At 42.3% G+C, this 27,631-nt stretch overlaps 2 protein-coding genes across 2 annotated transcripts in view; one reads left to right on the top strand and one right to left on the bottom strand.

The window, feature by feature from the left end:
- The window catches only part of tsc22d2 (TSC22 domain family 2), a 38,784-nt gene extending 23,569 nt beyond the window's left edge, over positions 1-15,215 (top strand). The window contains exons 2-3 of the mRNA XM_084461746.1: positions 12,479-12,530; positions 12,807-15,215. Of these exons, the coding sequence (XP_084317872.1) occupies positions 12,479-12,530; positions 12,807-13,097 (343 nt within the window). The 3' untranslated portion in view covers positions 13,098-15,215. The remainder of the gene's footprint in view (positions 1-12,478; positions 12,531-12,806) is intronic.
- A 5,898-nt stretch (positions 15,216-21,113) lies between these two features.
- Positions 21,114-27,631, bottom strand: part of alpi.2 (alkaline phosphatase, intestinal, tandem duplicate 2) — a 10,896-nt gene continuing 4,378 nt past the window's right edge. The window contains exons 5-11 of the mRNA XM_084436367.1: positions 24,304-24,476; positions 23,971-24,096; positions 23,300-23,369; positions 22,542-22,676; positions 22,045-22,236; positions 21,753-21,869; positions 21,114-21,538 (exon numbers count right to left, since the gene is read on the bottom strand). Of these exons, the coding sequence (XP_084292493.1) occupies positions 21,261-21,538; positions 21,753-21,869; positions 22,045-22,236; positions 22,542-22,676; positions 23,300-23,369; positions 23,971-24,096; positions 24,304-24,476 (1,091 nt within the window). The 3' untranslated portion in view covers positions 21,114-21,260. The remainder of the gene's footprint in view (positions 21,539-21,752; positions 21,870-22,044; positions 22,237-22,541; positions 22,677-23,299; positions 23,370-23,970; positions 24,097-24,303; positions 24,477-27,631) is intronic.

Genomic DNA, 27,631 nt, shown 5'->3' with positions numbered 1-27,631 from the left:
ACTCATTCTAGGCAATGCTTCAGGACTCTGACACTTTTAGTGTGGTAATTTGCTAGTCATAAGGACTGAGCACTCATGTTTCTTCATGTGCGAGCACCAGTGTTGGGCAAGTTACTTAGTAACAGTAATTAAGTAAAGTTACCCATTACTTGTATTACTTTACGAATTACTCTTTCTGAAAAGAAATCAGATTACTATTGTAATTACTTAACTTTTATTTCTAAAACCGTATCATTCTTTACCCGAATCATAGAAGTACTGATCTAGGATCAGTTTTGTATTTTAGACCATTTAGACTTGGTTTTAAAAGGCATTTTGGACATTCAGATCACAAGTGGACAGCGAGACACATCATTTACACTTGTGTCTATCATGCATCTCCAAATGTGTCCAGTTGACCACTTGTGTTCGTATATAGTAACCATAGTAACTAACTCACTCACTCACTCCTGCCTGCGTGCGTGTTGCACACCTGTTCCATGTAAACAAATCACTAATCAGTCGGTTTGACTTCGAGCAGATTGAAAGAAGTGTGCATGAAGGCAACCGATGATTTTTGAAGAACTAATGAGCATTGTAGGACTATTCCGATTGTTTCGATTGAGGGGGCAAGTCATTTGCGGCTTGAAAAAGAGCGCAGGATAAGGCGAAAAAGGAGAACAATTATCCTGCATTGATGACATGTTTTCCTGTTACGCCTGTTTGGGTGGCATCAGGATGCATTAGCGTTTAGACTATTAAAGATATGCGGTCAAATGCATCCCAGACCACCTTGGCAAGTGGTTTCAGTAAACGTTTCACAATGCGTTTTGGTGGTCGTTTACACTTGTATTTAGTGCTGTCCACTTGTGATCTGATTGTCCAAAACACATTTTAAAACCAAGTCTAAACAGGGTCTTAGGCTGTGTGTCCACCAACGAGCTGTATGTAGCTGAACGGCGCCAAGCTTACAGCAGCGTAGAGAGCACTAGAGCTGGAGTTTAGAGCTGGCTAGGCTACCATTGTTCTACAGCTACGTTAGCAACGAGTGTCATGTTTTTGCAGACTGCAGATTAACTAGCCAAGTTAAGATAGCTAGCTGATGTTAGCTAGTGCTAACGTTCGCTGTCTCTGCGGTTTTGCCAAAAACTGACCGTTGTCATTGTCAGAACAGCCGTTTACATCCTGCGCTCTAGCCCAAAAAGTTAAGCTTTTTTCAACTGCAAAAAAAGCCTAGAGCTCAGCTCTCGTCTCTATAGCGCCCTAGAGCTCATTACCCATTGTAAACAACGAGAAAACAGCGCCAGCTCTAAAATACAGCTCCCCGGTGGACACGCACCCTTAGATCACAAGAAGTGCAGATCCTATACCAGCACAATTGGCACATCTTCACCCTGATGACATAAACAGTCAGTTACGCCACGACTGCAGAGACGCATGCATATATCAACTAAATGAAAGGGAGCAGGCATGTGCATAAGTAACTGAAGTAATCACATTTTTATTAGGTCAGCAACTGTAATTTGATTACTGAAAATTCAAACATAATCCTGTACATTACTTAGTTACAAGAAGAAGTATTCTGATTACTACTAACTAATTACTAGTAACTAATTACTCCCAACACTGACGAGCACATAGCACAGTGCTAGGGGTCTGGCTCTATTAATAGAAGACCATATTGAGATCATATTAATTTATTTTTATTGAAATATGATGTAAGCTTTGTAATATTTTGTAAAATGCATGTTGTCAGCATTAGTGGTCCTGGGCTGATCAAATGCCATTTCGAGATAAATGGCTTTTTTCCCCCTCTTTAATCAAGTTTTGTTTTTTTATAACCTATGGACATTTATTTAGTTTATACATTTTGCATACTTAAGCAAACAGACAATGCAGACATTACGTCTTAAAAAAATGTTCATTTAAGTTCAGCAATTGTAATTTTTTTTATCATTAGCCTATTAATTAAGCAATAAACCACGAGAGGCCATGTGTTATAATGATTTTATAACAGCTAGGGGGCGTTGTTAGGCACCTAAAACCCGCCTAGATGTTATAAAATCACTAACACACAGCCTCTCATGGTTTATTGCTTTTATACAACGGTTACTACAGCTATTAGTGTAAAATAAACACACAGCAATGTAAAATATTAACATTTATTCAAAACGAAGCATCATTCCCTCAATTCCGCCAAGCAAAATAGTTCCCCTAACAAAAGGGTTGCCAAGCAACAACAACAACAACTACATGCATTGGATCAAATGGGAGGCGCATTAATACTGAAAATGGAATGATATGCGGTCCCAGGTGTGTGTTACAAAGTATTTTAACACGGCTTCCAGCCAATCAGAATCAAGAACCAGAACTAACCGTTGTATAAATTGTAAGTGGTTTATTGCTTAATTTTATCAGATGCAAAAAAAACAGCTTGATATCGGCATTATACATCAACCATCTGCGGCCCTGCACTCTATATATTAGCATTGTACATTGAAAAAAAGGAGGTGAAGCAAATGACTTATCAAACTGTAACTTTTGACTTGTAGCACGCATATGAGCCTACCACTGTCACATGTTAAAACAAATGTTTGAAACTTTTCTATAGACAGGAATCTGTTAAAGAAGTGAAATAATCAGTTCTTTGACTTGTTTTGGTAAGCTCTTACTGACATCACTAATAATCTAATTTACAAATAACCAGCTGTGTGGGGAATGCTTGTTGGACTGACAACCTTCCTTTGAAACAATGAGATTCAACTCATAATGAGTAGCTTTATGAATTTATATTGAATCAAATACATTGATTCTGTGGGTCCCTAAAACTGTATTGTATCAAATGTTTCTCTTACACCCACTTAGAAGTAAACGGGTGTTATAACTAGTTTCCAAAATTAACTTTTTGGCTCATCTGCCAAGGGGACTAGTAGATGAAAAAATCTACCGGCCAAGCATATTTTTTTACCAGACAAAACACTAATTGCCTTTTTGTGTCACATACATTAGTTTCAGTACATCATTTCATCGAGATAATAAGATATGTTGAATACAAACTAGAGGTAGACCAATTAATCGGTTTCCTAAATCTTTTAAAAAAATATATTGTTATGGCCTGAACTGAGCTCTGATAGTGGCCAATGGCTGTGCAGCCTCCGCCCCTCGTAAATAGACCATATTCACAATGTAGGCCTGATCCACCAAATCACACTTAAGGATGATCCGTACTTTTTAAATCTTATTTCTTTTTTTATCTTCTCATCTTTTTATTATTATTATGTTTAGCTATATTCAATTGACAAGGATCTGGACCACAGCCACCCAGCAACTGACGAAAAGGAGTAGGCTACTTAATTTGAACTTGATCAAGACATTTTTAAAGATTCTTCTCAGCGAAACATGATGATTCAAAGAGGAAAGGAATAGTGAAGGAAATATGTAATGCACTGTTGGACATGTAGGCCTAACAGGTGACAGAGGACATGTGTGTGCAGGTACTGTAGTAGAGACTTTAACGCCTGAGGCAAGAAACATGACAGGTCGGCCTGATCCCTCTAAGTTTTCATTACTCTTTACTTTTTAGCCTATGTTGAGTTTGATGATCCAGATCTTTTTATTTAGGTATTTAATGTATTTGACAGTGGCCATTTAAAAAAATTAAAAAATAAAAATGTTTAGCTATCGGACTATTGATCGGCAATCGGTTTTCCCCTGCTCCAAACTATCGTTATTAGTATTCATATAAGTGTGGCCTCCTTTTCCTGATGGAGTCCTGGTGCCACAGCATCACAGCTTTTATGGGGATCATGCTCCCTGATCTCCGGAGAGGACAGCAGAACAATAAGGAGACCTGACAGTGTATTAGACTTTGGGTTGGACCACCAATGGGTATTCACATTCACCTTTCATATTCAGCTGTAGAGGCAGTGAAGGACCAGGTCAACCAATGGCAATAAAATAGGGCAGGAATGCTGATGCGGCTCTTGGTACATATGCTCCTGTAGGACAGTACACTGGTCAGGGATCCTTTCAACATGGATGTCAGAGGTCTCCAGGACAGACACTTAATGTGGTCTACCATGGTTTTCAGTTCAGTGTCACCTAAATCTATAATAATTGTATAGGTAAGTACATTATAACAAGAATGTAGAGCTGACTGTAAACAGGCAAGATGTGTGTCACAAACAGTGGTAAAACCCCAATTGAGAAGCACATTCTGAGATGCAAATTGGCATATCCCACGTCTTAATAGGAAACTGCTACATTCAGAAGAAGACCTAATTCTGAATATCCAAACGGAATATGCTGTTTACAGACCCGTATCAAATTTGGAATATTGTCATAATCTGAATAATCCTGGAATACTGTATTAGAGTGCATGTAAAGTACTCAATGATAACCAAATACATGCTTCCCCTTGTGGACAAGAGCGTCTCTAAGCCCTAATTGAGTTTCTAGAGTCTGAATATGAGGTAGGCCTACCATTACCCAAATCACTCACAACGTTGAAAAAATACCAATTTTGTTTACGGGAGACATTAGTCACTTTCTGGCTGACATGGCAACGTTACACAATGAATGAACACTTATCATGAGCTAAAACTGCCTCCCGTTTTGATTAACCTAATGACCTGAAAAAAACAAGGATGTTTGTATAGTGAGTGATTGATTACAAATGTCGCTCCCTACAGTGTTATTCATCAAAGGCAGGCGGACCTGTTGAAGTGTTTGTGTAAACTTGCGTAACTCGTAAACAGTAGTAGTTGTGTAAGTGCCTTGGCCTGGCTATGCATCAACTGCCAGTGTTTGATCCCTATCCAGCCAAAGGGCCCATGGTATTTAGCTTTTATTCCAAACTGGTCCAACTAACCCCAGGTAAACCTGGGAGAGCCGCCTCAATACTCCCCCCATTGTCTCCATCCAGCATCTCGGCAAGGTCTGACTTGTTGGAAATACTTTGCCAACAGTTTGAGGCAAAATGTTGCATTCTTTGAAATTATTGTGCTTTGAAGAATGATATGGCTAAATCTGTAGGTGTTAACTAGATCAGTCATGGTTTTTGTTTGACCTTTACAGTGCCACTTTTTGAGTTCTCAGAATCTGCATTAGTCTCATTCATTTCTCAACTCATTTGGCTGTTCTAAAACTCGAATGTCATGAGTGAACTGAAATGATTCCGCTTGCATCTCCGCTGTTTTAAGAAAGCCTGTAACAAGCAAAGAGAGAGAGGTTACTCACTTTCTGGCAGCCTAACTGAATTACAGGTCGCACTCACTGCATTTGTAAACATTCCTCTTAGGCTACTGGTTGGCCCACTGAATGGGATCATTGTAATGGTGGTTGCAGCACCAAAAATATAGCTGGCCCTAACGAAAGCAGCAGAGGCCATTTTACTGCCCATAGTCCCAAGTGAAAGACTTTATGATTATGGGCTGTAAAACGAGGAAAGATTTATATTTGGAGTAAGTGCACCTGACTAGTAACTCAGTACTCTGCTGCAGTGGGTGATCTGATCCAGACCAGGCATGCGGCACATGTTTATGACAGGGAAACAAAAATTTCATTATCAAGAAAGGGAAACTTGGATTGTGGAAAAGAATGAGATTTTGTTAATGATGCACCTTATTAATGCCCCTGTTTCTCTCCTACCACAATGGCTCCCAATGGTGATGTAAGGTTGTTAAGATTTCATTACAGAAAACCAACACTCCTTACCTCTGAGGTAGCCCCAATTAGAACAGAACTCCCCTATTGTAATTGCCAACCGCCAGCAGTGCATTTCCTCCCAGAGCCCCCCAACCTCAATTAAATTCCAGGTCCTGTTATGGAGCACACGTAGCAGTAAGTACATAATTTTTAGTTGATTACACTGCGCCTCCACTGCTAAACCTATCCCTCCATTCCCCAGATGGATGTGACACAGGAAAGCACTCAGATCATTCCGGGGTGTGGGGAGGGGCCATGGATCATGCCCGGATTTAAAACACTTACGTTAGAGCCGTGACCCTAGAAGGCACCTTGGTTAAAGCAGTTTCATCCTGGCAACTTAGTCCCCTGCCCTTGACCGCTGCCCTTTTACCAGCCTGGCCGATCGTGGTTGCCGGCAGTGCGCATGGAGAAGCCCAGTGTCTTGAGGTGAGATTTAATAGAGGAGATATGTATTTAGAGGCATGTTTTAAGCTACAATATTTTGCAGTGTAGTGTGCCTGGAGCACCTCCACTTCAGAGAGGCCGAGCCAAATGAGGCTCTGTCCCTGATCCTATGGTAACGATCTGCTCAATACTGAGGCTCATTAGCAGAAAGGTGCTATGATTAGGCAATGTCTCTGATTCTTGTATGGTAATGTTCTGCTGAATACAGCCAGGCTCATTAGCAGCAGGGTGCTAGGTTTGCTCCATTATGCACCGCAGCCAATCCAGGATGGAGGAGGGCTGTGGAGGTTAGAGGCGATGAGGTAGGAAGAACCCCACGATTTCGTCAACAAAAATTAGAAAGCCTAAAGCAGACATTATTGAAACTGACTTTTGGGAGCATCATAGCACAAGAGGGTAGTTGATGATTGGAAGACTTTATAGATGTGCCCCCTCATGGAGTTTAATGGTCACGTTACGCCAGGCCCGATATCATCTCATATCCTTACAAGATCCAGGGGGGGTCACATTCGCTCTCTGGCAGGGTATGTTCCTAACCTGACGCATCATATATTTGTTTGTTTCACACAACAAGCTGAGAAAGCTCCATTGGAAACGGTTTGGAAAAGAGCAGGCACATTCAAAACATACAAGCAGGTGATCTGTCTATCACCGTCTATAACGAGCTAACTTCAGTGCTTCTCTCTGTCGTCACACCTAAACCACGCCTGGCGTGGCTGCTAGTCTTTCCTCACAGAACACTGATTGTTTAGATAATTTTCTGATTGGGCACAACCGGATCTGGAGCTAGTCCAGACTGATTTGCGAGAGAAACAGAACGTGAGCTTGCAAGATCGGCATGGTCTCATGAGGCTAGTATTCTCCACCATCTAACAAGCTCCCCAGCTGGAAGTTATTTTAGCTCCAACGTAGGCTAAAACTGCGTGCCACTTATTAACAGCAGATTAGATGTAACTTGAGTATGTGTGTGCTGGATCGAACTGGTGTACCTCAGATCGTCTACTGCAGTACACCTCCAGTCCCTCGATGCACCCATCCTTCACAGACTCGCCCTGGTTTTCTACACACTCCCACTCGCCCCCATTCCTGGCCATCAAACGCCCCCCCCCCCCCCCAGTGTTGTACTGCTGTGTTTAGGGAGGACAGCAGGGAAGTCTCCCAGTGCTACATCGGGGGACATCTGCAGACAGCAGCAGCTGTTGCTGGTGCACCAGGAGATTATGCAACAGCCTAGTGAGCCAGTGACCCTGCATCAGCTCAGCTCCTAATGGTCTGTTTACAGGGAAGCTGGATGGCAGGGGAGGAAGGGTCTACCCAAGACTCTGATGGATGAATAACACGGTTACCAGTCCGGCTCTGCCATGCGGGCCGGAGCATGTGACGTCTCTCTACCCCCCGCTCCTCTCTCTCTGTTTCCTAGTTTCCATTGTTAACATCAACTAAGTATGACATGTCTCAACAATACAGCCTCAGGAAAAAAAAAAAACTTCAGAGGAACACATTCAATTCACCACATCCTTCAATTGTCGGCTTCGGAAAGATGGCCACCCATTTCAAAGGAATGGAGACAAGAGTAGATATTCAAGATTCTTCTCCAGTACCATCCCGCGTTTCCATGTTTAAGTTCCTCTGTTTCTACGTTAAAGTGTGAGTGTGCGTGCGTGTCAGCAAAGATGAGAACCAAGCCTGTTTGGTCCTGTAACAGTCACGTGTTGGGTTTTGCGTGGTTGTACGTATGTGTGTGTCCTTAACACGCCCTGTCCTGGCTGGAACCAGGTCATTCATTTGGATGTGTGCATGCCCTGGAGTTCCGAGAACCTGTCCCCAAATAAGTTTCCACAAGCAAAGTGTGGTGCAAGACGGCTCCACTGTCAAATCACTCAATGTTGACCGTCTTATGGCAGACTCAAGGCTCCATGCATAGCATAATTGTAACATTTGAATGTTAATGGAGTATCTTAAGTAGAAGGATAAACACAGGCCCTCATAGATCCCCCTCTGTGCCCATTTACACTGTGCTCTTTGTGCATAAATGAGGGGCACCATCAACAAGGGGGGATTAGATAGTAAAGTAAACCTAGTATTTTTTCATTCAAATGTTTACTTTACCAAGCAAAAAACGTATGACCTTACATTCAGACACTCCTGTTTGGTAAATTAATAACTAATTGTGAATAGTTGACTATTGTGACTAAAGTCATAGTTAGTGGTACTTTCTCATTGTAAGCACCTAGTCATTCTTTAACTTTTTATAAGAGGTGAAAAGGGTAATGGCGTCTAGAAGTCTCTGCTGACACCACCTGGTTTAACCTCTGTATTGCAGCTGTTGGGAGGAATGGCCAAGGCCATGCTAACAGTGGGGACAAGACGAGGTCTCTGCATACGAAAGAGTAAGAAAGACTCGTCAGTCAGTGAGTTCTTGTGTTGTTGTTGCTGCCCCCCCCCTCTCCCATTGGAGAGCCATGCCCCGATGGGGGGTACCACTGAAGAACTGAATTATGATTTGTTCAGCTGCATCGTCCTGGGGTGTGTTTGTATGTGTTTGGAGGGGAAAGTGTGCCTGCGCATCTGCCCCTAATGGACAACACATTGGATTCTTGTCTCCAAAAGCCATCATGTGATAAACCAGAGAGGAGGGGGAAGGGTGGAGAGACAGCACTCTACCCCACACTGCACGTGTCCTTGTGTTTTAGTATCCCCGTTTTCTGCTCAAAATCCCGAACCCAGAATGCCGGATGTTTGAGACCACCGATCCTCGTTGGGGGGTGACTTGAATGGCATGTTGCCGCAGTATGTGTGTGATAGGGTTGAGGTATGTTGTGGGGGTGACACACACGTGCAATCATTGTTTTGGTATTGAGGTCAGAGCTGGGGGGCGACGGGAGAGCTGGAATGTGTCGTGTTGTGGTCCCAGGGACTTTGTTGGGGGGTGTCATGTGTGCACTGTTGTGGCCGGCGTGGTGAGGGTCCTTGTTGTGGGTGACACAGCGAGCAGCCCTTACGTAAACCCTCCATGTTTCCTCCTTGAATGAAATCTACAGCTTGCTTTGTTTTCCTTGGAAGCTGATTGGCAACAAAATTAAGTTTGCTGCTAGTGTCTATCCCAGACCTCTTAACCCTTCCTGGCCAGTCTCCTAATTAGGTGGAGAAGCCAATTTAAAACCAAGTCTACTGTCACTGTTTTTCGAAATGGATATGGGCATTCTTCATCTTCCTTGTCCTGGACACACTAATGGCTTGTTCAGAGTGAAGAATGTCATGTTCTTTCCTTGTTTATCTACGGCCAGATTGGAGCAAAGACATCTCTAGATCAGGAATGCAGCTCTTTTGGCCCCACGGCGCGCGCCCCCTCTGGCCCTATATTGTCTTCTATAGGAAGACGTGCATAAAGTAGCCTATTACGAGTATGCGTGTCCTTCCGCACGTAGGCTACGTCCACTTCAGAAACACATCGAAGTAGCATTTTGACTTATTAAACGGATAAAAGTGCTAAAATGTAATCAATCTGCTAATCAACGCAAATCTGTCTGCGTGCAATTAATCTGCGTTTCCAAAGAGTGATCGTTTGATCGAAGGGTTGCATACCTGTGAGGTATGTCTTCAGGCAGCATCTTTTTATAGTTTAAGTGGCGATTTACCCAGTCCTACGACTTCATTTGTGACTTTTGGCAACAATGAGTTGTTAATCAAGTAATTTAGCCTAATCGCGTTCCTTTTCACATGGGTGAATGAAGAGCCGAGTGCAACACGCCCAGCTCCTCCCCTTACATTCTCTTGAACAAGTCCTTTTAAGAGTGTCGACACTCGCACTACAAACTATACACTGGCCTGTCCGTCGATCTCAAGAGAAACCGTGATAGTTTGTGACTTGCTGAGAACTGTTGGACACATTTGGCAATATGCGATGTAAAATGAGTTACAGTCTTACCTGTTCGCCAGGATCCTCACCTACATATTCAGGACATTTGGTTTCCTACCGGCCAAGATGCATCAGGTAATTGTCTGCAATTTCTGCACAACATGCCTTGTTACTTGTAGCTTGTGTGCGTTAAGCCTCGGATACACTAGAAGATTTATACAATCTTAACAGATTATGAAGTGACTGGGAGTATACACTAGACGACTGGCTTCTGCTGATTTTTGTATGACAACTGAAAAACTATCGCACATTTAACGACTGGACCAATGAGTGACGAGTTTACACTAAAAAATATCAAGCATGTTTGATGTGCTCCGACTCGGATCGGGAGAAGTCTGTTCTCATCATACACCTGCCGATTTAAATCTGTACCCCTCATACACTTACAACTAGTGCAGACTTATGCTGACTAGGACAGACTCGGCAGGATTGTGAATCGTATATAAAATCGGTCATAATATCTTGTAGTGTATCCTCAGTTTTTAAGAGCATACGGTATGGCTAAAGCGCAGGCTTTTCATATTGTATTGCGTTTGTGTACTAAACCATTGAAACATGTCCAGTTGACTGGGCTTTAATTGTATTTCATTGAGAATAGTATGCCCAAGAAAAGAATGTATGCTACAACTTCACATGTGTTAGTCGTTGTCCGCGTACAAATTGGGCTATTATATGAACTTTAATAGCCTATACTTAATAATATTACCGGTATATCGTTTTGTATAGGTAATGGTAGGCTACATGTAGACTAAAGAGCCTTCGGCTGGCATTTAACACTGCAGCTGGCGATGTCTCCGCACGTCCGCCACCCATCTGATCTGCCTTCAGTCAAAAGTCTAAACAGCGGGTTTTCAAATAGATTATGTTCTCCTATTGCGGCATTTGAGTTTGATTTAGTTTGATTTACGGGTCTCAATGAATCCACAAAGCGACACTAAAGTTATAGGCTAAGCCCTATTATATCTATGCAGAAAAGTTGTAACTGACTTGAAGCAACATTATGCCAACATTATTAGAGCGGCACAAAATGTTCTGTAGAACAGAAAGCCTTGGCCAGAGCTCCTTCTAGCGGCCTGTAGCGCGCAGACTCTTTGTTCCGTCAAGCTTCTCTGGGTGGTGTTGTCCAGAGGCGGTAGCAGCGTGTAATCCAGGAATAAAAAAAATCATTTATTGGGCAAACTCGCCTAAAACCCGACATTTATCTCATTCAGATGTAATAACCAGATATTGGACACTTGACGAAGTGAGTATTATGTGTTTTATATGATTGGGAATCGCCATACACTAAAATGCCACTAGACTGTAAAAAGATCGCCTCTTTACAACAAAGCATTTGTGCGGATACTCTTTCAAAGGCTCATCGTTGAGGAAGAATGCTTGGAAATATAAGAAGGGAGATACACTTGGAGTGAAGAAATAGTAATTGTATTCTTTTTTTATATAGCAAACTGTACCACGTTTTCAATCGTTTCTACATTACATAGTTTCACATGCGCATTCTAAACATTTGCATGGAAAACGCACCGTCACATAGGCTACAGTAACATTATTTTGAATGGGAAAGCGGAAATATAGATTTACGCTCCAATAACAATCCGACATCACCTTGTTCTCCCATGCTTCAGTTGTTTCATGTGGGTGCGGTTGATCCCTATCAATTGCCATTTAAAGCACTGTAAGTGATATAGTACCGTTTATCTCGTAATACGGATTTGATCTCTTGGGTGCACCGTTTTGCCAGATTTTTCAGTGATTACAGGGTGTGCCCACGAGGCTCATGGGGCCCCGTAGAGGTGTGTGCTGCATTGTGCTGTTCAGTTCAAATGCGTCATGTGAGTGAGGTTTGTGCGTTACCGGTGGCTTATTGCCGCAGGATTATTGCCGCCTATTGAAAGTGCACACTGTATCGCCAAACGTTGTGTTCCACACAATGGAGTGTACAAAGGGGTGGACGAATTTCACATGAACCCTCTGGCCCTCACCTCTTGACCTTTACTACTACTCTCTCTCACCCTACTGCTGACCCCACCAACATCTGGGACGGCCACATACTTTCTTTTCATGTAAACCAAGCAGATCATAAGATGATCAAGACAACCTTGTGACAGTATATTCTAAATATGTATGCATGTGTATATAAAAGCCATGGCAGTCCGGTGAATGAGCAGGTACCATGTGTGAACTTTCAAACTCGAATTCACTGGAACATTTAGGATGGGACCATTTAACCATGGGAAGTCAAATTATTAGTTTTACCCAGAAGTAGGCTGGCTGTGAAATTCTTTGAAATTGTTACTAATTGCAGCCGTCATGGAAAACACAGGAATGTTTTGCGGATGGTATGAATGGATGTTTGATGATTCTGCTCCAAGGAATGGAGTGTCTTCTTACAGTTGGGTTACATTATTTTTCTCTCTCTCTTTACAGTGCATCCGGTGCCAGTGTTGTAGCCATCGACAACAAGATCGAGCAGGCAATGGTGGGTTTATCTTGAACCATCTCTGTTCTCTCTGTGTTGTAGCCTACTGTGTCACTGAGAAGTATTCGCTCAAATTAGCCTATACTTTGAAGTAATGTACAATTACAATGATAAATGTCTCAACCTAACTCAAGGTTATTTCCAGTACAATGAGTGCTTACATTCCACCAGTAAAACAAGTCACACATTGCTTTGTATTGGTTTGACAGTGTGCAGGCGTGAAACTGAAAGCTAATATCAGTGTCCTGTTTCCCCCGCTCTGTCCGTCTGTCTCAGGACCTGGTGAAGAGCCATTTGATGTACGCCGTGCGCGAGGAGGTGGAGGTGCTCAAGGAGCAGATCAAGGAGCTGTATGAGAGGAACTCTGTACTGGAGCGGGAGAACGCCGTGCTCAAGTCCCTGGCCAACAATGACCAGCTCACCCAGCTGTCCACCCAGCTCAGCCCTGCCGGCAGCACCTCCCCGCCCCAGCAGCCCATCGCCACCGCCCCCACCCCCCTGGGACACCACCAGGAAGGGGCCCAGGCCCTCAGCGCCCCCCAACAGCCTAACGTCACCTCAGCGTGATCCCCTGCCCCTGACTCACACACCTCCCTCCACTACAGGGGGAGGGGACCCCACAAAGCAAACAACCTCCATCTCGGCTACTTAAAAAAAAAAAAAAGATCTGCTTTTGATATGTTTCGTTTTTTTTTGTTTGTTTTGAAGTTTTTTTGGACCAAAAAAAAACAAAAAAAAACAGCAACACAATCAGCCTTGTTTGCCGCCCTAGTCTACGAGTCGCGTGAGGAGCCATGCTTTGGTGTGTGTGCGCTGCTGTCAGGGCCTTCCCAGTATTAGACAATCGTCTGTTATCCTGTGAAAGCGTCCGTTTGGCCGTGCAACTAACGTGGCTGGAGACTGGCCATAGGGAAGCGCAGCGGAGACTTCCGCCACGCGGGGCAAGAGAGGCGATGGATCGCTCACAGCTTGATTTGGTGGCGGGTGAAACCGGGAACTGGGGGTTGGTCAAAGAAGCCAGAGAACTCGGCCGGGGGTTGTCCCCAAACATCCAAGGAGGCTATGGATTGTCCTCCAATTCCCCCCCACCTCTGGGCTACATGTGGCCAGAGGAAAGAGAGTGAGAGAAGGAGAAAAGAAGACTGAGGCAAGAGGACTGGATTCACCCACAAACACAGGGTGAATCGTGAGCCTTTGCTTTTGTTAATGCTGCAAGTGTAGATATTTTTCCCAGATTCACCGTACTTGGACATCAATCACAAAACCCTCATTAGTTCGGTTTTACTGTTTGCATTTATTTATTTCAGGGCTGCTATTTTCATAATATTAATGAACAATATCACAGAAATACTTCTATTATTAAAAAAAAAAATATTGTTGGCCTTTCGGTATGATAGATAATTGGTCAGGTAATCCATTAGTCTATATTGCAACAAGTAGTTCCTGTGTAGGCAATAAGTTCCGTAACAAGGCAATTTCCCAGTGGCATAGCATAACACTAAAGGCAGTTAACTTGCATTAGATGAAATCCAGGTTGAATGTAAATTTTTGTAAAGAGTGTAAAGTATTAAGAGCATGGAGGGTTTGTACAGGAGAAGTTCTTGAGATATGAAATCTTAATCTTCAGTGGGATATTTTGATGAAGAAAGCTGTTCACTTACTTTGCAATAGTTTCTTTGTTGAAAAATAGAAAGAGAATTGCCATATTTCCCCAACCTTATAGAATTCTACTTTCGCATATTTTCTTTTTGGGCTGGGGGTGAAAAGCTGTGAAATTGTTCAACCTACTTTGTAACCAAAGACACAAAGCTGTGTAAGTCTTTTTTTCTTTTCTTTTTTTCTTTTTTTTTTCTTTAAAATTGTATGCACTCTTTGTTTTTGTTTTTTTTACTTCCTCCTTCACGTCATTTTTTTGTTGCTGTTTAGCATGTTCTGCATGATCTATAATCAAACCACTTTCTTACCTCATGTTTTTATCCAGCACTCTTCTCACAACATAAGTAGTCAGTCTGTGAACGGTGGTGAAAGAATGGAGCAGAGAGAGAGAGAGAGAAAGAAAAGAGGAGAGGGGGGTAGGAGAGAATTGGAGATAAAAATGCCTGTTGAAATGGAGGGAAGATCTAGTGTGGAACACACTAGTCAGAAAATGAAGTGAGCCATCTTTTTGTTCATGTAAATGGTGTTTTAAATTTCATATGCATAAAAAGGTTTTGTTACATTGCAACTGTTTATGTATTTAATGAATGCAACATTTAGATTCTGATTGTAGTGTACCAACACCTACTTTGCTGAAAAGAAAACTAGATACCTTAAAAAAATGGAAACTATTGTACATTTCACACAACTCCAGTTTGAACCCAGTAAATTCTGTATGAGCATATTATGGTATGTCCTGTCCTTGTTACATGTCTTTTGTGCCTCCTGTACCATGCGTCTCCTGTCAGGGGTGACCTGGTTCATTCTTTGTGGCTTAGAACCAAACCAAAATGGTCTATAATTGTACAATCAGTCATCTTTCTGGGATGAGCTTGGATTTCACCTTCTGCAGCTGGGTTTTTCTTTACTTTTCGTTTGAAGGAGATGCCGTGTACATGCCAAGTGTACTGTATGAACGTGATCACTGAGCCTTGGAGAAAATATCTTAACAATGCCCTTGTAATGTGCTGTTCTGACGATTTTAGTTTTCAGTCGAAAATAAATTACTGTTTTATTAAGAATGTCACTGCATGTCCTTTGTATTTCTTTCTATCACCATTTGTGAGGCATCATCCTGCAAGCTGAAATGTTAACAGAATAAGTTTGAAACATACCATACAATATACAAGGAAAGCAAATATACAGATGGTAGGAAGACATTACTAGTACTCACCATTCAGTCAACGGCACATGGCCATTTCATTACATGGTCTAAAATGACATTTTTTTATTTATTTTTTTAGCGATGACCAGCAGCTCTTTAGCTCACTGTCGGTCCACAAAAAATTGGTCTGGTTGCACATGCGTAAGTGGTCGCAGCGATTGCAAATTTGCGCTTCCTTAAATGGAGCTCGTAGGTAGAAGCAAAGGAACCAGCTGGAACATGTGACAACCACTCCTTTCTCCCCTCCACAGGTATGAACCCAACCCAACAGGCTTTCACTGGCCTGAAGCTTATGCTCTGCTATCAAGTCTGTTAAACAGTGACTGACAGGAATTCTTCAGATATGTCATAACTCATCTGCTCCTTGTCAGCTAAAAAAAATAAGCAAAAAATACAAAATTATTTTCTTTCTTTCTTGTAGTTTAGCAGATGCTTTTATCCAAAGCAGCTTGTAATAATGTTTGGGTTGAAGCATGTTCTAATACGGCCAATGATGAAAAAGATGTCCATGTAGTAGTGCTACCTTTGTTCAGCAAATTTTGCAACTGAATTTGTTTTCTAAATTGGCCCATGCTACACCCCTCCACCGAGTTTCATGAATAGTGGTCTGGTAGTTTTTACGGAGGTGAATGGCCGTTGAGCGGTTCCTGGACCCGTCGCGTGATTCGAATCTGCTCCAAAATGTATTGGGTTCTAAGTTGGCTCATGCTACACCCTTCCACCGTGTTTCATGAAAATCGGTCTGGTAGTTTTTGTGTTTTTTGACACTGGGGCGGAGGGAACAATCCATCTACAGTACAGTTATCGCTTCTAGACTGGGGCGGCTGTAGCTCAGGAAGTAGAGCGGGTTGTGATCATAGGGTTGGAGGTTTGAATCCCGACTCCTCCTGACAACATGTCGAAGTGTCCTTGGACAAGACACTGAACCCCAAACGGCTCCCAATGAGCAGGCTAGCACCTTGTATGGCAGCCGCCATTGGTGTGTGAATGTGTGTGTGAATGGGTGAATGAGAGGCCTTCGTTGTAAAGCGCTTTGGATAAAAGTGCTATTTAAGTGCAGTCCATTTACTACAGACTCCCTTGGCTATTAGACCTGACATGCCTTGATTGTCATTTATCTCCAGTAGTTTTTATGTGTCATCACTACATGTCAAAACAAGCTTAGGCCTACTGTATGACTCACCTTGTTTGCTTAGAATGCTGGCAGGTGTGGTTTACTGTATGTTTATTCTATCTGAATAACTGAGGTGGTGCCCGGAGGTTTATGCCAGGAAAAACAAATGATTTCTCAACATCAGCTTGACCAACGCCAGAATTTTTGACTTCAACTACTTAATGGGAGTAATTTTACTGTAGCAACACATAGTTCCTCTTCACTCACATTGTATGTTTCTAAGATAGCATGACCTATGAACCATGCTAAGCACCATGATGTTATTTTAGCAGGAATAGGACAATCCATGTATTAAGATATATGACCATTACATTAATATATACCCCAAAAATATAATTTAGGACAAAAATTGCAACAAACATGTTTGTTGCAATTTCAAGTAGAAAGTATTCCCTTACATTCAGAGGGAAGTTCCTGGTAACACTTTAGAATAACTACCCCTTATAAATAATTAACAGATCATCCACAAACTGTTAGTTAATGAGTTATTCATGACTTGTTGAATGTTTGCTAATAGTTGGTTAATGATTTAAAACTATCAATTATAAATAGTTAATAGATCATGAATAAGCAATAAGTAAACTACTTACTAATGACTTGTTAAGTATCTGTTAATAGTTGATCCACCTACAGTCGGGCCCCCTCTGGCCTTCCATCATAGCCTTGTGAGACCATCCTGATGTCGCGAGCTTGCATTGTTACTTACAAGTCAGTCTTGATACTCTCGAAGCCTAATCAGAAAACGATCTCACCAATCAGAGTTGGCTCTGAGGAATTTGAAATACGCTGGGCGGGTTTATGACAGCGAGGAGCGGTTTCCAAAGGAGGGTTCCCTGAAGGTTATGCAAAGCAAAATATCTGGTGCGTCAGGTTACTTCCATCAGGGGACCTATCTAAACACAAATTAATAAATATTTAGAAGTGAGTAACAAATCATTATGTAAAGTTTAATGAATATATTTGTAAAGACCATGTCAATAGTTCATAGAACGTATTGGGAAATTATTCTTAAGTTGCAACTCTTCTTTCTTTCTTTCTTTCTTTCTTTCTTTCTTTCCATCCATCCATCCATCCATCCATCCATCCATCCATCCATCCATCCATCCATCCATCCATCCATCCATCCATCCATCCATCCAACCAACCATCCATCCATCCATCCATCCATCCATCCATCCAACCATCCATCCATCCATCCATCCATCCATCCATCCATCCATCCATCTGTGCACTGCAGTTAGTAAATGAGTAATAGTTGCAACATTAGAATAATGTCCCAAAAAGGTCTATAACTCATGAACATGGAATTATCAAATATATTAACATTTATTAATTTGTGTTTAGATGGGTCCCCTGATGGAAGACCAGATGGGGCCTACTGTAGGTGGATCAACTATTAACAAATACTTAACAAGTAATTTGTAAGTAGTTGCTTAATCACTTGTTCATGATATATTAGTTATTTGTAAGGTGTAGTTTTAAATAATTAACCAACTATCAAGAACCGTTTAACAAGTGATTAATAACTCATTAACTAACAGTTTGTGGATTAAGGCCAAGTTTATCAGAAGTATTATAATGATGATCAGTACTGAGATATTTTTTTCCTTGTCATATTTTGTGTCTTTGGTGTTGTTGTTGGTATTTGTTTTTGCTTTTTCTGTGTGTGTAGTGTCCTTGTTTGTCCTTTTTGTTAATAAAAAAAAACACATTTGTGGATGATCTATTGACTACTGTATAAGGGATAGTTGTAAATCATTAACTGACTATTAACAAATGTTTAACAGATCATGAATAACTATTAACTAACAGACTGTGAATGATCTATTAACTATTTATTATATAGTTATTCTAAAGGGTTACCAAGTTCCTTAGTAGTTTTACACTGTATTACCTTAGGGCCTATACTTAATAAATCTATAACAGTCCATTGTAAAGTGAGTAATCTATTGTCCCTTTCCCTTATTGTAAACGGACCTGTTAATATTATCACTAAAATATGTCTCATGTTCAGTTTCTCAAGTTATAGTAGTAGATATGATCAAAAAGACAGAGCTGCAAGAGAGAACATTTAGGGTCAAGCGGCATAGGTTTGCTTTGTACTCATTGTAATTACTGTAGCTAAACTCACCACACCTGTTACAACCTGCCCCAAACAATGAAGGTCCTGCTAACTTGGATGATGGATGGATGCACTTATTCAAAATCAATACAGACCTACTCACCCACTATTATCAGTAGCCAGTGTAATACACGCCTGTTTTAACAGAAGTTTATATCCTGCAACAGAGGGCGGAAGTCTGATGTAATGATAGTGGTGTACAGTATCTTGTGATGCATTTACCAATCCACTGTGTCATCATAGACATCATGCGTAAGTGTATACTGTGTGTTTGCGTCATTGTGTACGTGTATGTGTGTGAGAGAGAGAGACAGAGAGAGAGAGAGAGGGAGAATTGGGCATGCTTGAATCACTGTCTGTCAAAGACACAGTCATCTGTTATTGAATAGTTTGCCACACCTCAAGATGACGTGCTTTGGTTTTTATTGTCTGTGTAGCCAAGCTTTTCCTGTATATGGTTCAGTAGCGCCACTATGTGGGCTCTGTTCTAAAGCTATGCCACAACAGAGAGTTCAGATTCCACAAAGTGTGCTCAGAAACAAATTTAATTGTAAACGGACCTGTTAATATTATTACTAAAATTTGTCTCATGTTCAGTTTCTCAAGTTAAAGTAGTAGATATGATCAAAAAGACAGAGCTGCAAGAGAGAACATTTAGGGTCAAGCGGTATAGGTTTGCTTTGTACTCATTGTAATTACTGTAGCTAAACCACACCTGTTACAACCTGCCCCAAACAATGAAGGTTCTGCTAACTTGGATGATGGATGGATGCACTTATTCAAAACCAATACAAACCGTTTAGAAATTAATTATATATATTGGGGATGTGTGTATGAGACAGAGAGAGAGAGAGAGAGAGAGAGAGAAAAAAGAGAGAGGCAACGTTTGCCAATTAGAGCAGGTGTAAAAAATATCATTACTGCTTGCGAATTCCTGTTTAATGAGTAAGTGGTGCAATGTAAGGAAAACAGAGTCTTGTCTTTGACATTAGAAGGGGTGTTTGAACCTGCCCAAATATAGACTTCCTATCTGGACTCTAACAAGCCTTCTGCTTTTTGCCCTTTCCGCTAGTGCAGTAGAGTTCAGTCAGAAGGACGGCTATCCTATCCTGTTGGATTAAGCTCCCAGTCGGTTGTCGGAGCTTCCCAGGTTACTCATCATCAACCCATGGGACTGTCTGCAGAGGAGGAGCATGTACCTCTTATTGCTGTCTTCCACAGTGCCCTGGGTGGTCTCTATGGGACCCAAGGCCACTGATGAGCCACTGTGGTGTCTGCCGCTGCAGCCGAGCTGGCAGTTCCAGCCAGGTACCACTATAGGCGTAGGTAGACCTGTATCAGGGCTCAGGGATAGTGCATATCCCTGTAACATAGCATTGAGAGACAACACACATTAGCTGAGTTCAGTCCACTATGTCCGAACACGTACTGTTACTCGCCAAAGTATGAATGTCCAAGTCTTGATATGGGTGTCACTCATGTGTCACTTCACCTCAATGGGTCGCCTCCTAAACAACACAAATTTGTTGCAAAAGTACCTGCAGCTCTCAAATATGTTTTTCTTGGTACTCCGACACTGCACAGATCAAAATTTACCTGGACACCCTGCCCAGTAGGGTACCACTGTACAGGATGAGGATGTGACCCCCAACATGTGTGACTTGAGCACAGTAGAGAACCACTGCCTCCACATCCTAGCCTGGACCAGCCTGGACAACCCATATGGACAGGCTCCTGGGTAACAATGTTTCTAGGGTTGAATCTTCATCCTGTTTTGGGTAACGTGTCCCCCAGCCTTGAGAAACCTGTGTAATCCTAGCATGTATTCCATGTATTGAATTATTGCGTAACCATCAACAATGGCTAAGTGGAGATGGGCACTTGATCAATACTAAGAATAAAAGTATAGTTGCTACCACAACAGTATGTTGCTACCACACCAGTTGAAGTGGCACTTCCTCCTCTCCCCCTGCAGATGGGGCTATTCTCCAGATGTGGAATGCTTCCATGTGCTCCCAACAGGCTCGCTGAAAACCCAGGTGATCCTTTAGGACATGGTTATGAACCCCCAACCCCAGGACATGGTTCAGAACCCCCAACTTCAGGGTTCAGAATTCCCAACTCCAGGACATGGTTCAGAGATGGTTCAGAAGCCCCAACTTCAGGGTTCAGAATTCCCAACTCCAGGACATGGTTCAGAGATGGTTCAGAACCCCCAAATGAACTAAGGACTCTGCTTTACTGGGGAGGGGGTTGCCAGGCCTCTCTGTAGGGCTATGTGTGCGGACACAAGGTGTCTGCTAGAGACAGCGTTTCAAACCACATGAATTGTCTTTTCACAAATGTATTTCATTGTTTTATTAAAAATAATGTAAAATGTTATGAGCATCTGCATATTTTTATGAACATTTGCATAGAAATATGTGCTTATGGAGTGTAGCCATGAAGCCAAAAGCTTGACTGTCTCAGTGCTATCAAGGAGACTATAGTAGGTACAAAGGAGGAGTGCTTATGGGTTGGACATGGCATCATTTTGTGTTTTGATCATGGCTGGGTCTCCCTCCACATGTCTTATCAGGCTGAAGCGAGCGAGAGGAGGGCAGCTAGGAGGCCCAACAGAAGCACCGCCAGGCTGGGGTACAGGGCTCCAGCATGGTCTGGCTCCTGCAGAAGGCAGTCTGTGTAGGGGTCGATGCAGGCTGCGTAGGCCATGACGTGGGCTATGTAGCTTTGCTCCTGGACCCCGTGGAACAGGTGGCTCATGGGGCCTTTGGCGAATATGGCTACATCCTCAGAACCATGGGTCTCCGAGCCCAGGGGCACCGCCGACTGCTGCGTGTAGTCCTTGCTCGCTGATGAAGGATAAGAGTTGGAAAAGAGGCAGTGAGGAGATTAAAAGCTTGTGTCCAGAATTACACACAGCTAATCAGAATCTGAATCCGCAGTAATAACAACCACTTTTATTTCCCATTATGTGGAATTATTTTTTACACCACTAGGTGGTGCTCATCAGATATGCTTGTCTGACTATCCCATTGTGGGATGCGCTGCTTGGACAGCACTTACATGTATCAGTGCCATTCACATCTGGCCGGCTTCCGTTGACTATCACGTAGCCTGGTCCATTCCCGTAGAGGACTGTGGTGAAATGCATTTTATCTGAAGCTAAAGTCCGGGCCAATCCTATATAAAACAACAACAACAACAACAATTCATCCAACCTTTCAACAGCATTAAAGATATATATCTATATCTATATATATATATATATATATATTTGTATAAGTCATCATCACCAATAAAATATGAATTTGAATGTAGCTGCAGCTTTATAGAGTTTACTGTAAGTCCAGTTCACCTAAGACAGGGTTCCCTCTCTCTGAGTATCCTCCAAAGGTGAAGACATGGGAGTGGTCAGCGGTGACTACAGACAGAGTGTCTAGCTCACTGGTCAGCTCAGCCGCCCGTTCAATGGCGCGGTCGAACTCCACTGCCTCCGATAGTGAATGTCTGGCATTGCTTCCATGGTGACCGTGGTCAATTCTCCCCCTTGAAGTACAAAAGACAGCCGTAAGGAAGATGTTGATATGTAGGCCTAGCCTAGGCTATATGGTTCTCCTCCTGAAATAGTTTTGTAATTTTCAATGGATTTCATTCATATCAAGTAGTAAAAGTGAACACCCCCAATCATTACTACCACAATATTCTATACTTCAAACCTCAGGTATACTATTCACTGAATGGTCTAATAATGGTCAAGAGACAATCACTTCCTTCCAGCCTGAGTCACGTTTATTCACATCCTCACTCAAGAACTACATTTGACCAGTAGACTTCCAGAGAAGTGATACTCATCTTCCACAAAGAGGTAGAATCCATTCCTGTTCCTGCGGAGGATCTTGATGGCCTTGTCCACCATCTCGGTGAGAGAGGGGTCCATGTTCGGGTCACGCTCCAGCTCGTAGCGGGTGTCACTTGGCTCAAACAGACCTGGGAGCAGGGGGATACTGATAAATTCATAGTCTGATAATAACAATATGTATCTATTAAGAACTTTTCATACATACCAAATGCAACTCACAGTTATGTAAGTGTTAAATTGAGCACATCCATCAGAAATCCAAATCATACCCTTTTTAACATGCATCTGTGTGTATACTCCCTAATGCTAATTCTCACACCTCATTTACATGGGCGCCCTCTTCTGGACATGAATGGTAACACTAACATCACTGATCGCGACCTCAACCTCAGCACTGTAGGGAAAGATCACAGTCCTGCTGTCTGGTAGAGAGAAGGTTCTGTTCTGGGTGTGTCCAGTGTCCCGGATACACAGACTGTGAGCAGGTCTGTGCCCATGGTAAGACTTTGATCAGATTTTTACAATCACTCAGTAAATGGCAGGAAACAGATTGTTTTACAATCCTACAATCTGTACAGAAACTGTGCCTGGAAGGAAGCATGAAGTCTAAAAACTCTTTAGTCCAGGCATTCTATGAGACAAAAGAGGTCAATATGGAAAAAATTGCAACAGAAATAATTCCTATAAGAGTTGAAATCATTTCTGTTGCAATTTGTTCAAGGTTATGTCATAAAATGCCTGGACTACTTACCCATCAGAAAGTCTGTCTTCTCTGGGTTGACTCTGTCAAATTCAGCTTTGTTCCACACATATTGCGCGTTCTAAACACAAGGGGCAGAGGAGGCAAACATACAGTACAGGTAGGATTAGTTGATTAGTGATTCAGTTTATTAGCAATATTGACGCCTACCAGTATAATCATGTGTGCCAACTCCTCTACAATATCTCCAATAACACTGCACCATGCATTTACATTTTAGTAATTTAGTAGTCAGTAAAGCCTTTTATAAGAACAAGTGACACCAGCAGTCCCAGTGCTAGGTGCACATTGATGTTAGGGGTTGGTCCCCCCACTGGTACTGTAGGCTAAGTGGATGGCAACTTGGGTCAGGGTACGGGATTAGGGGTTGGGCAAGAAGGTTGGCCTAGTGGATACCAACCTGGGTTAGGGTAAGGGATGTAGTTGGGTTAGGTGATGGGGTTGGCCCAGTGGATATAAAGGGTTAAGGTAAGGGATATGTTTTTTTCTTCTTCTTCATACACACATTCATGTACCAACAGTTGAGGTAAAATTGGGTGGTAGTAAGAATCCGTTGGGGAGAGCTACGCAAGAGTTATCCTATGATGTAGTCACAGCTGATTGGATGTACTGACTGCCCGTCATGGTTGAAGATGACAGATTTTTACTGTTTTAATATTTACTTTTTTGCCCTGCAGCCAGACTCTGGTGAGGTCAGTGTTGTCGAGGCGGGTTCCTTTCGCTGTTGGGTACTCCGGGTCCACCGTCCCACTGGGGAACATGTACCTCCGCCCTCCGCCAAGAATGACCTATCGCAGGAGACATGGATGGTGACTGACAGCTGGTAAAGCCGGATGGTGTTTCCCAACAGGACTGCGTGGTTTTGGGTACCGACCATTACAAGCCATTACACGTAACAGAACTATCGACAGACCGTTTCAATGCCCACTACCGCTGGCTTGGTGTGTGACTCTGTGGCGTCTGGGTCTTGGAGTGAGCTAAACCTGGTGTCTTACATTGATCTCAGTGTTGTGGACCAACTGGTAGGCGATGTCACGGCAGCCTCCTGCGACGGCATCGGCAGAGAGGTCAGCGTCGCCGTACCAGCCTCGTTCGGGGGTGTGGGAGTAGGCGGCGCCGGGGGAGGCGTGCTGCACGCGAGTGGTGGTGACTATACCCACAGACTTCCCTGAAAACACACAAAGAACAGAACCTCACACAAGGCTGTCTGGGGCTCAAACCTACTGTATACTCACCTCTGCCAATATTTAACCAATGGCTTCCCAGATAACAAGCGGATGTATAATAATTCTGGGCCATATATGGGCTGGAACTAAGCCACAAGGCCCAGATCTGGCCTGTATATGGCCCAGATCCATTCTGTCTGTAAGTGTGGTTTTTTAGTATATAGATGTATATACAGATGCCGGTTGCCCTGCGACTGGCATGGTCTGTTTTAATATCTGTGTTGCTTTTATGGCTCTGTGTGCTACTAACCCTTTTCTACCTCCCCTCTCCCTAGTGCCTCTCCCTCCTGTTTTCTAACCAGGTCCAGTGGATGCCCCACTGTCACCTGCAGACCACCCTGAGTCCAATAGATACCCCTGCGTCTGCTGTGGATGTCCAGTACAGCCACTGACCCTGTCCTCCTCCCTCCTCCCTAGTGTCTCGTCCTCTTATAATCTAAACAGGTCCTGTGGACACCTCCCTGTCTCTGGCAGGCCACCCTGTATCAGGTCCCGGAGAGCACCCCCCCCGACCAAGGTCCTCCAAATGGCTCCCCATGGCTCCTGGAGAGGCCCCCTGCCTTCCTCGTGTCCAGCTCCTTCCCACCAACTGTCCCTATCCAACCAACCCTACCCCATTTTTACTCTTGGTTCTCTGCTTTCTGTTTCCCTACATCTGCTTTGCGGCATTCTCTATGAGCCTGTTCTGCTAAGTGCTTATTAGGGGCCAGGCAGCGTAGCTGCCGGAACCCTATTGTATTTGCCTATATTATTATTATTATTATTATAATTATTATTATTCTCCATCTTCCACTGAAGTCTAACTTCCCATGGACAAAAAATCACCAAAATTTGCACATAGCTCCAGTACTATATCCAAAGTCCTCAACCTGCATTGTAGGTCAATAAACCTGAAGGTGGCGCTACAGCAACAGTCTAAAGTTTAAAACTTAAAAAAATCATAACAAATCAGCCATAGGTGCTATCACTGTAAAACCACCACGTGAATGTAGTCCCAAGTGAGACAAAACCTTCATACACTTTGACCTTGCAGGAATTTTGAAGTCCATCACTCTGATTTCTTCATAAACTGTAAAACCTATCAAACATATCTCCTCCCACATTTTTTGTTCAATTGACACCAAAATGAATATACTGTATCTACAGACTGTCCTTACCAAAGGATCCTCACAGATTTTTGAAATATAAAAAATTGAGCCCACAGCACATCAAAGAGTTTCACTGTTAACAGTTTTGTATACAGTTCCTATTAATTCTCGCCAAATCAATGTCTGATCATCCTCATAAAAAGTGACAACATTGGCCACAAATCCAAGATGTAGTATGATTTTTTTCAGAATTTTATCTCAAAAATTGAATTTTTAAAAATATGTTTAATTCTGTCCTCTGAAACCAACACTTCATACAGAGAAAACTACGTTACCCACAATCCAACGCAAGCTCCACGAATCGGAGACATCGCTGTTGGCAACCCTACCCAACCCCCGCCGAGGATTACAATGACTAAATCGATTGATTGGCAACTGACTGAGTACACAGCTGCTGAAGTTAATGTTCAATTATGAAAAAAAAGCTAACAAAACCTGTAACCCACATTTTTCAATCAATTAACACTAAAATTGCTACACTGGATCTTCAAACTGTCATTCACAAACTCATTGACCAGATTATTGAATTATCAAAATTGAGCTTACAATGCATCAAAATGTTTTACTTATTATTATTATTCTCCATCTTCCACTGAAGTCTAACTTCCTGTGGACAAAAAATCACCAACATTTGCACATAGCTCCAGTACTATACCCAAAGTCCTCAATCTGCATTGTAGGTCAATAAAGCTGAAGGTGGCGCTACAGCAACAGTCTAAAGTTTAAAACTTTAAAAAATCATAACAAATCAGCCATAGGTGCCATCACTGTAAAACAACCACATGAATGTAGTACCAAGTGAGACAAAACTTTCATACACTCTGACCTTGCAGGAATTTTGAAGTCCATCACTCTGATTTTTTCATAAACTGTAAAACCTATCAAACCTATCTCCTCCCACATCTTTTGTTCAATTGACACCAAAATTGATATACTGTATCTTCAGACGGTCCGTACCAAACGATCCTCACAGATTATTGAAATATGAACAATTGAGCCCACAGCACATCAAAAGGTTTTACTGTAAACAGTTCTGTATACAGTTCCTATTAATTCTCGCCAAATCAATGTCTGATCATCCTCATAAAAAGTGACAACATTGGCCACATATCTAAGATGTAGTGTGATTTATTTCAGAATTTTATCTCAAAAATTGAATTTTTAAAAATATGTTTAATTCTGTCCTCTGAAACCAACACTACATACAGAGAAAACTACATTACCCACAATCCAACGCAAGCTCCGGAGACATCGCTGTTGGCAACCCTACCCAGCCCCCGCCGAGGATTACAATGACTAAATCGATTGATTGGCAACTGACTGAGTACACAGCTGCTGAAGTTAATGGTCAATTATGAAGAAAAGCAGACAAAACCTGTAAAAATTAATAAACATATCTCATCCCACATTTTTCAATCAATTAACACCACACAACTTGCTCCACTGGATGTTCAGACTGTAATTCACAAACTCATTGACCAGATTGTTGAATTATCAAAATCGAGCTTACAATGCATCAAAATGTTTTACAAATGTTTTATGATACGATATGAATGTACAAAATTAACATTGGAATGTCAACTTTCTTGTTGTCCTCCTATTCGCTCGCTTATTGCTCCTAAACTTGTCGGAAATTGCCTGGCCCCGCCTCATCGCTGCGAAGCAGCTTTAATTGTGCTTTGTTATATGATTCACTTATTAAAAAATATCATATTAGAGACTACAGGGATAGCTAACACATAATGGCCTACCATGTAGAAAAAATCTCTGTAACTATTTGTATACTCTACTTATAGTCATGTCTCTCCTATGAAGTATTTAGCCCATGTTTATTGCTCTGTAAATGCTTTTAGCCATTAGACAAACATTTTCCAGGAGCTTGCTCGATCGTCTCGTTGAGAGAGGTCAGGGAAGAATTTTTACAGCTCACCTTTCTGGCCCCCGGGTGA

Source organism: Borostomias antarcticus, assembly GCF_949987555.1.
Source record: "Borostomias antarcticus genome assembly, chromosome: 3".
Classification (NCBI taxonomy): Eukaryota; Metazoa; Chordata; class Actinopteri; order Stomiiformes; family Stomiidae; genus Borostomias; species Borostomias antarcticus.
Note: the sequence above shows the minus strand (reverse complement) of the source record. Positions and strands in the feature narration are given on the sequence as shown.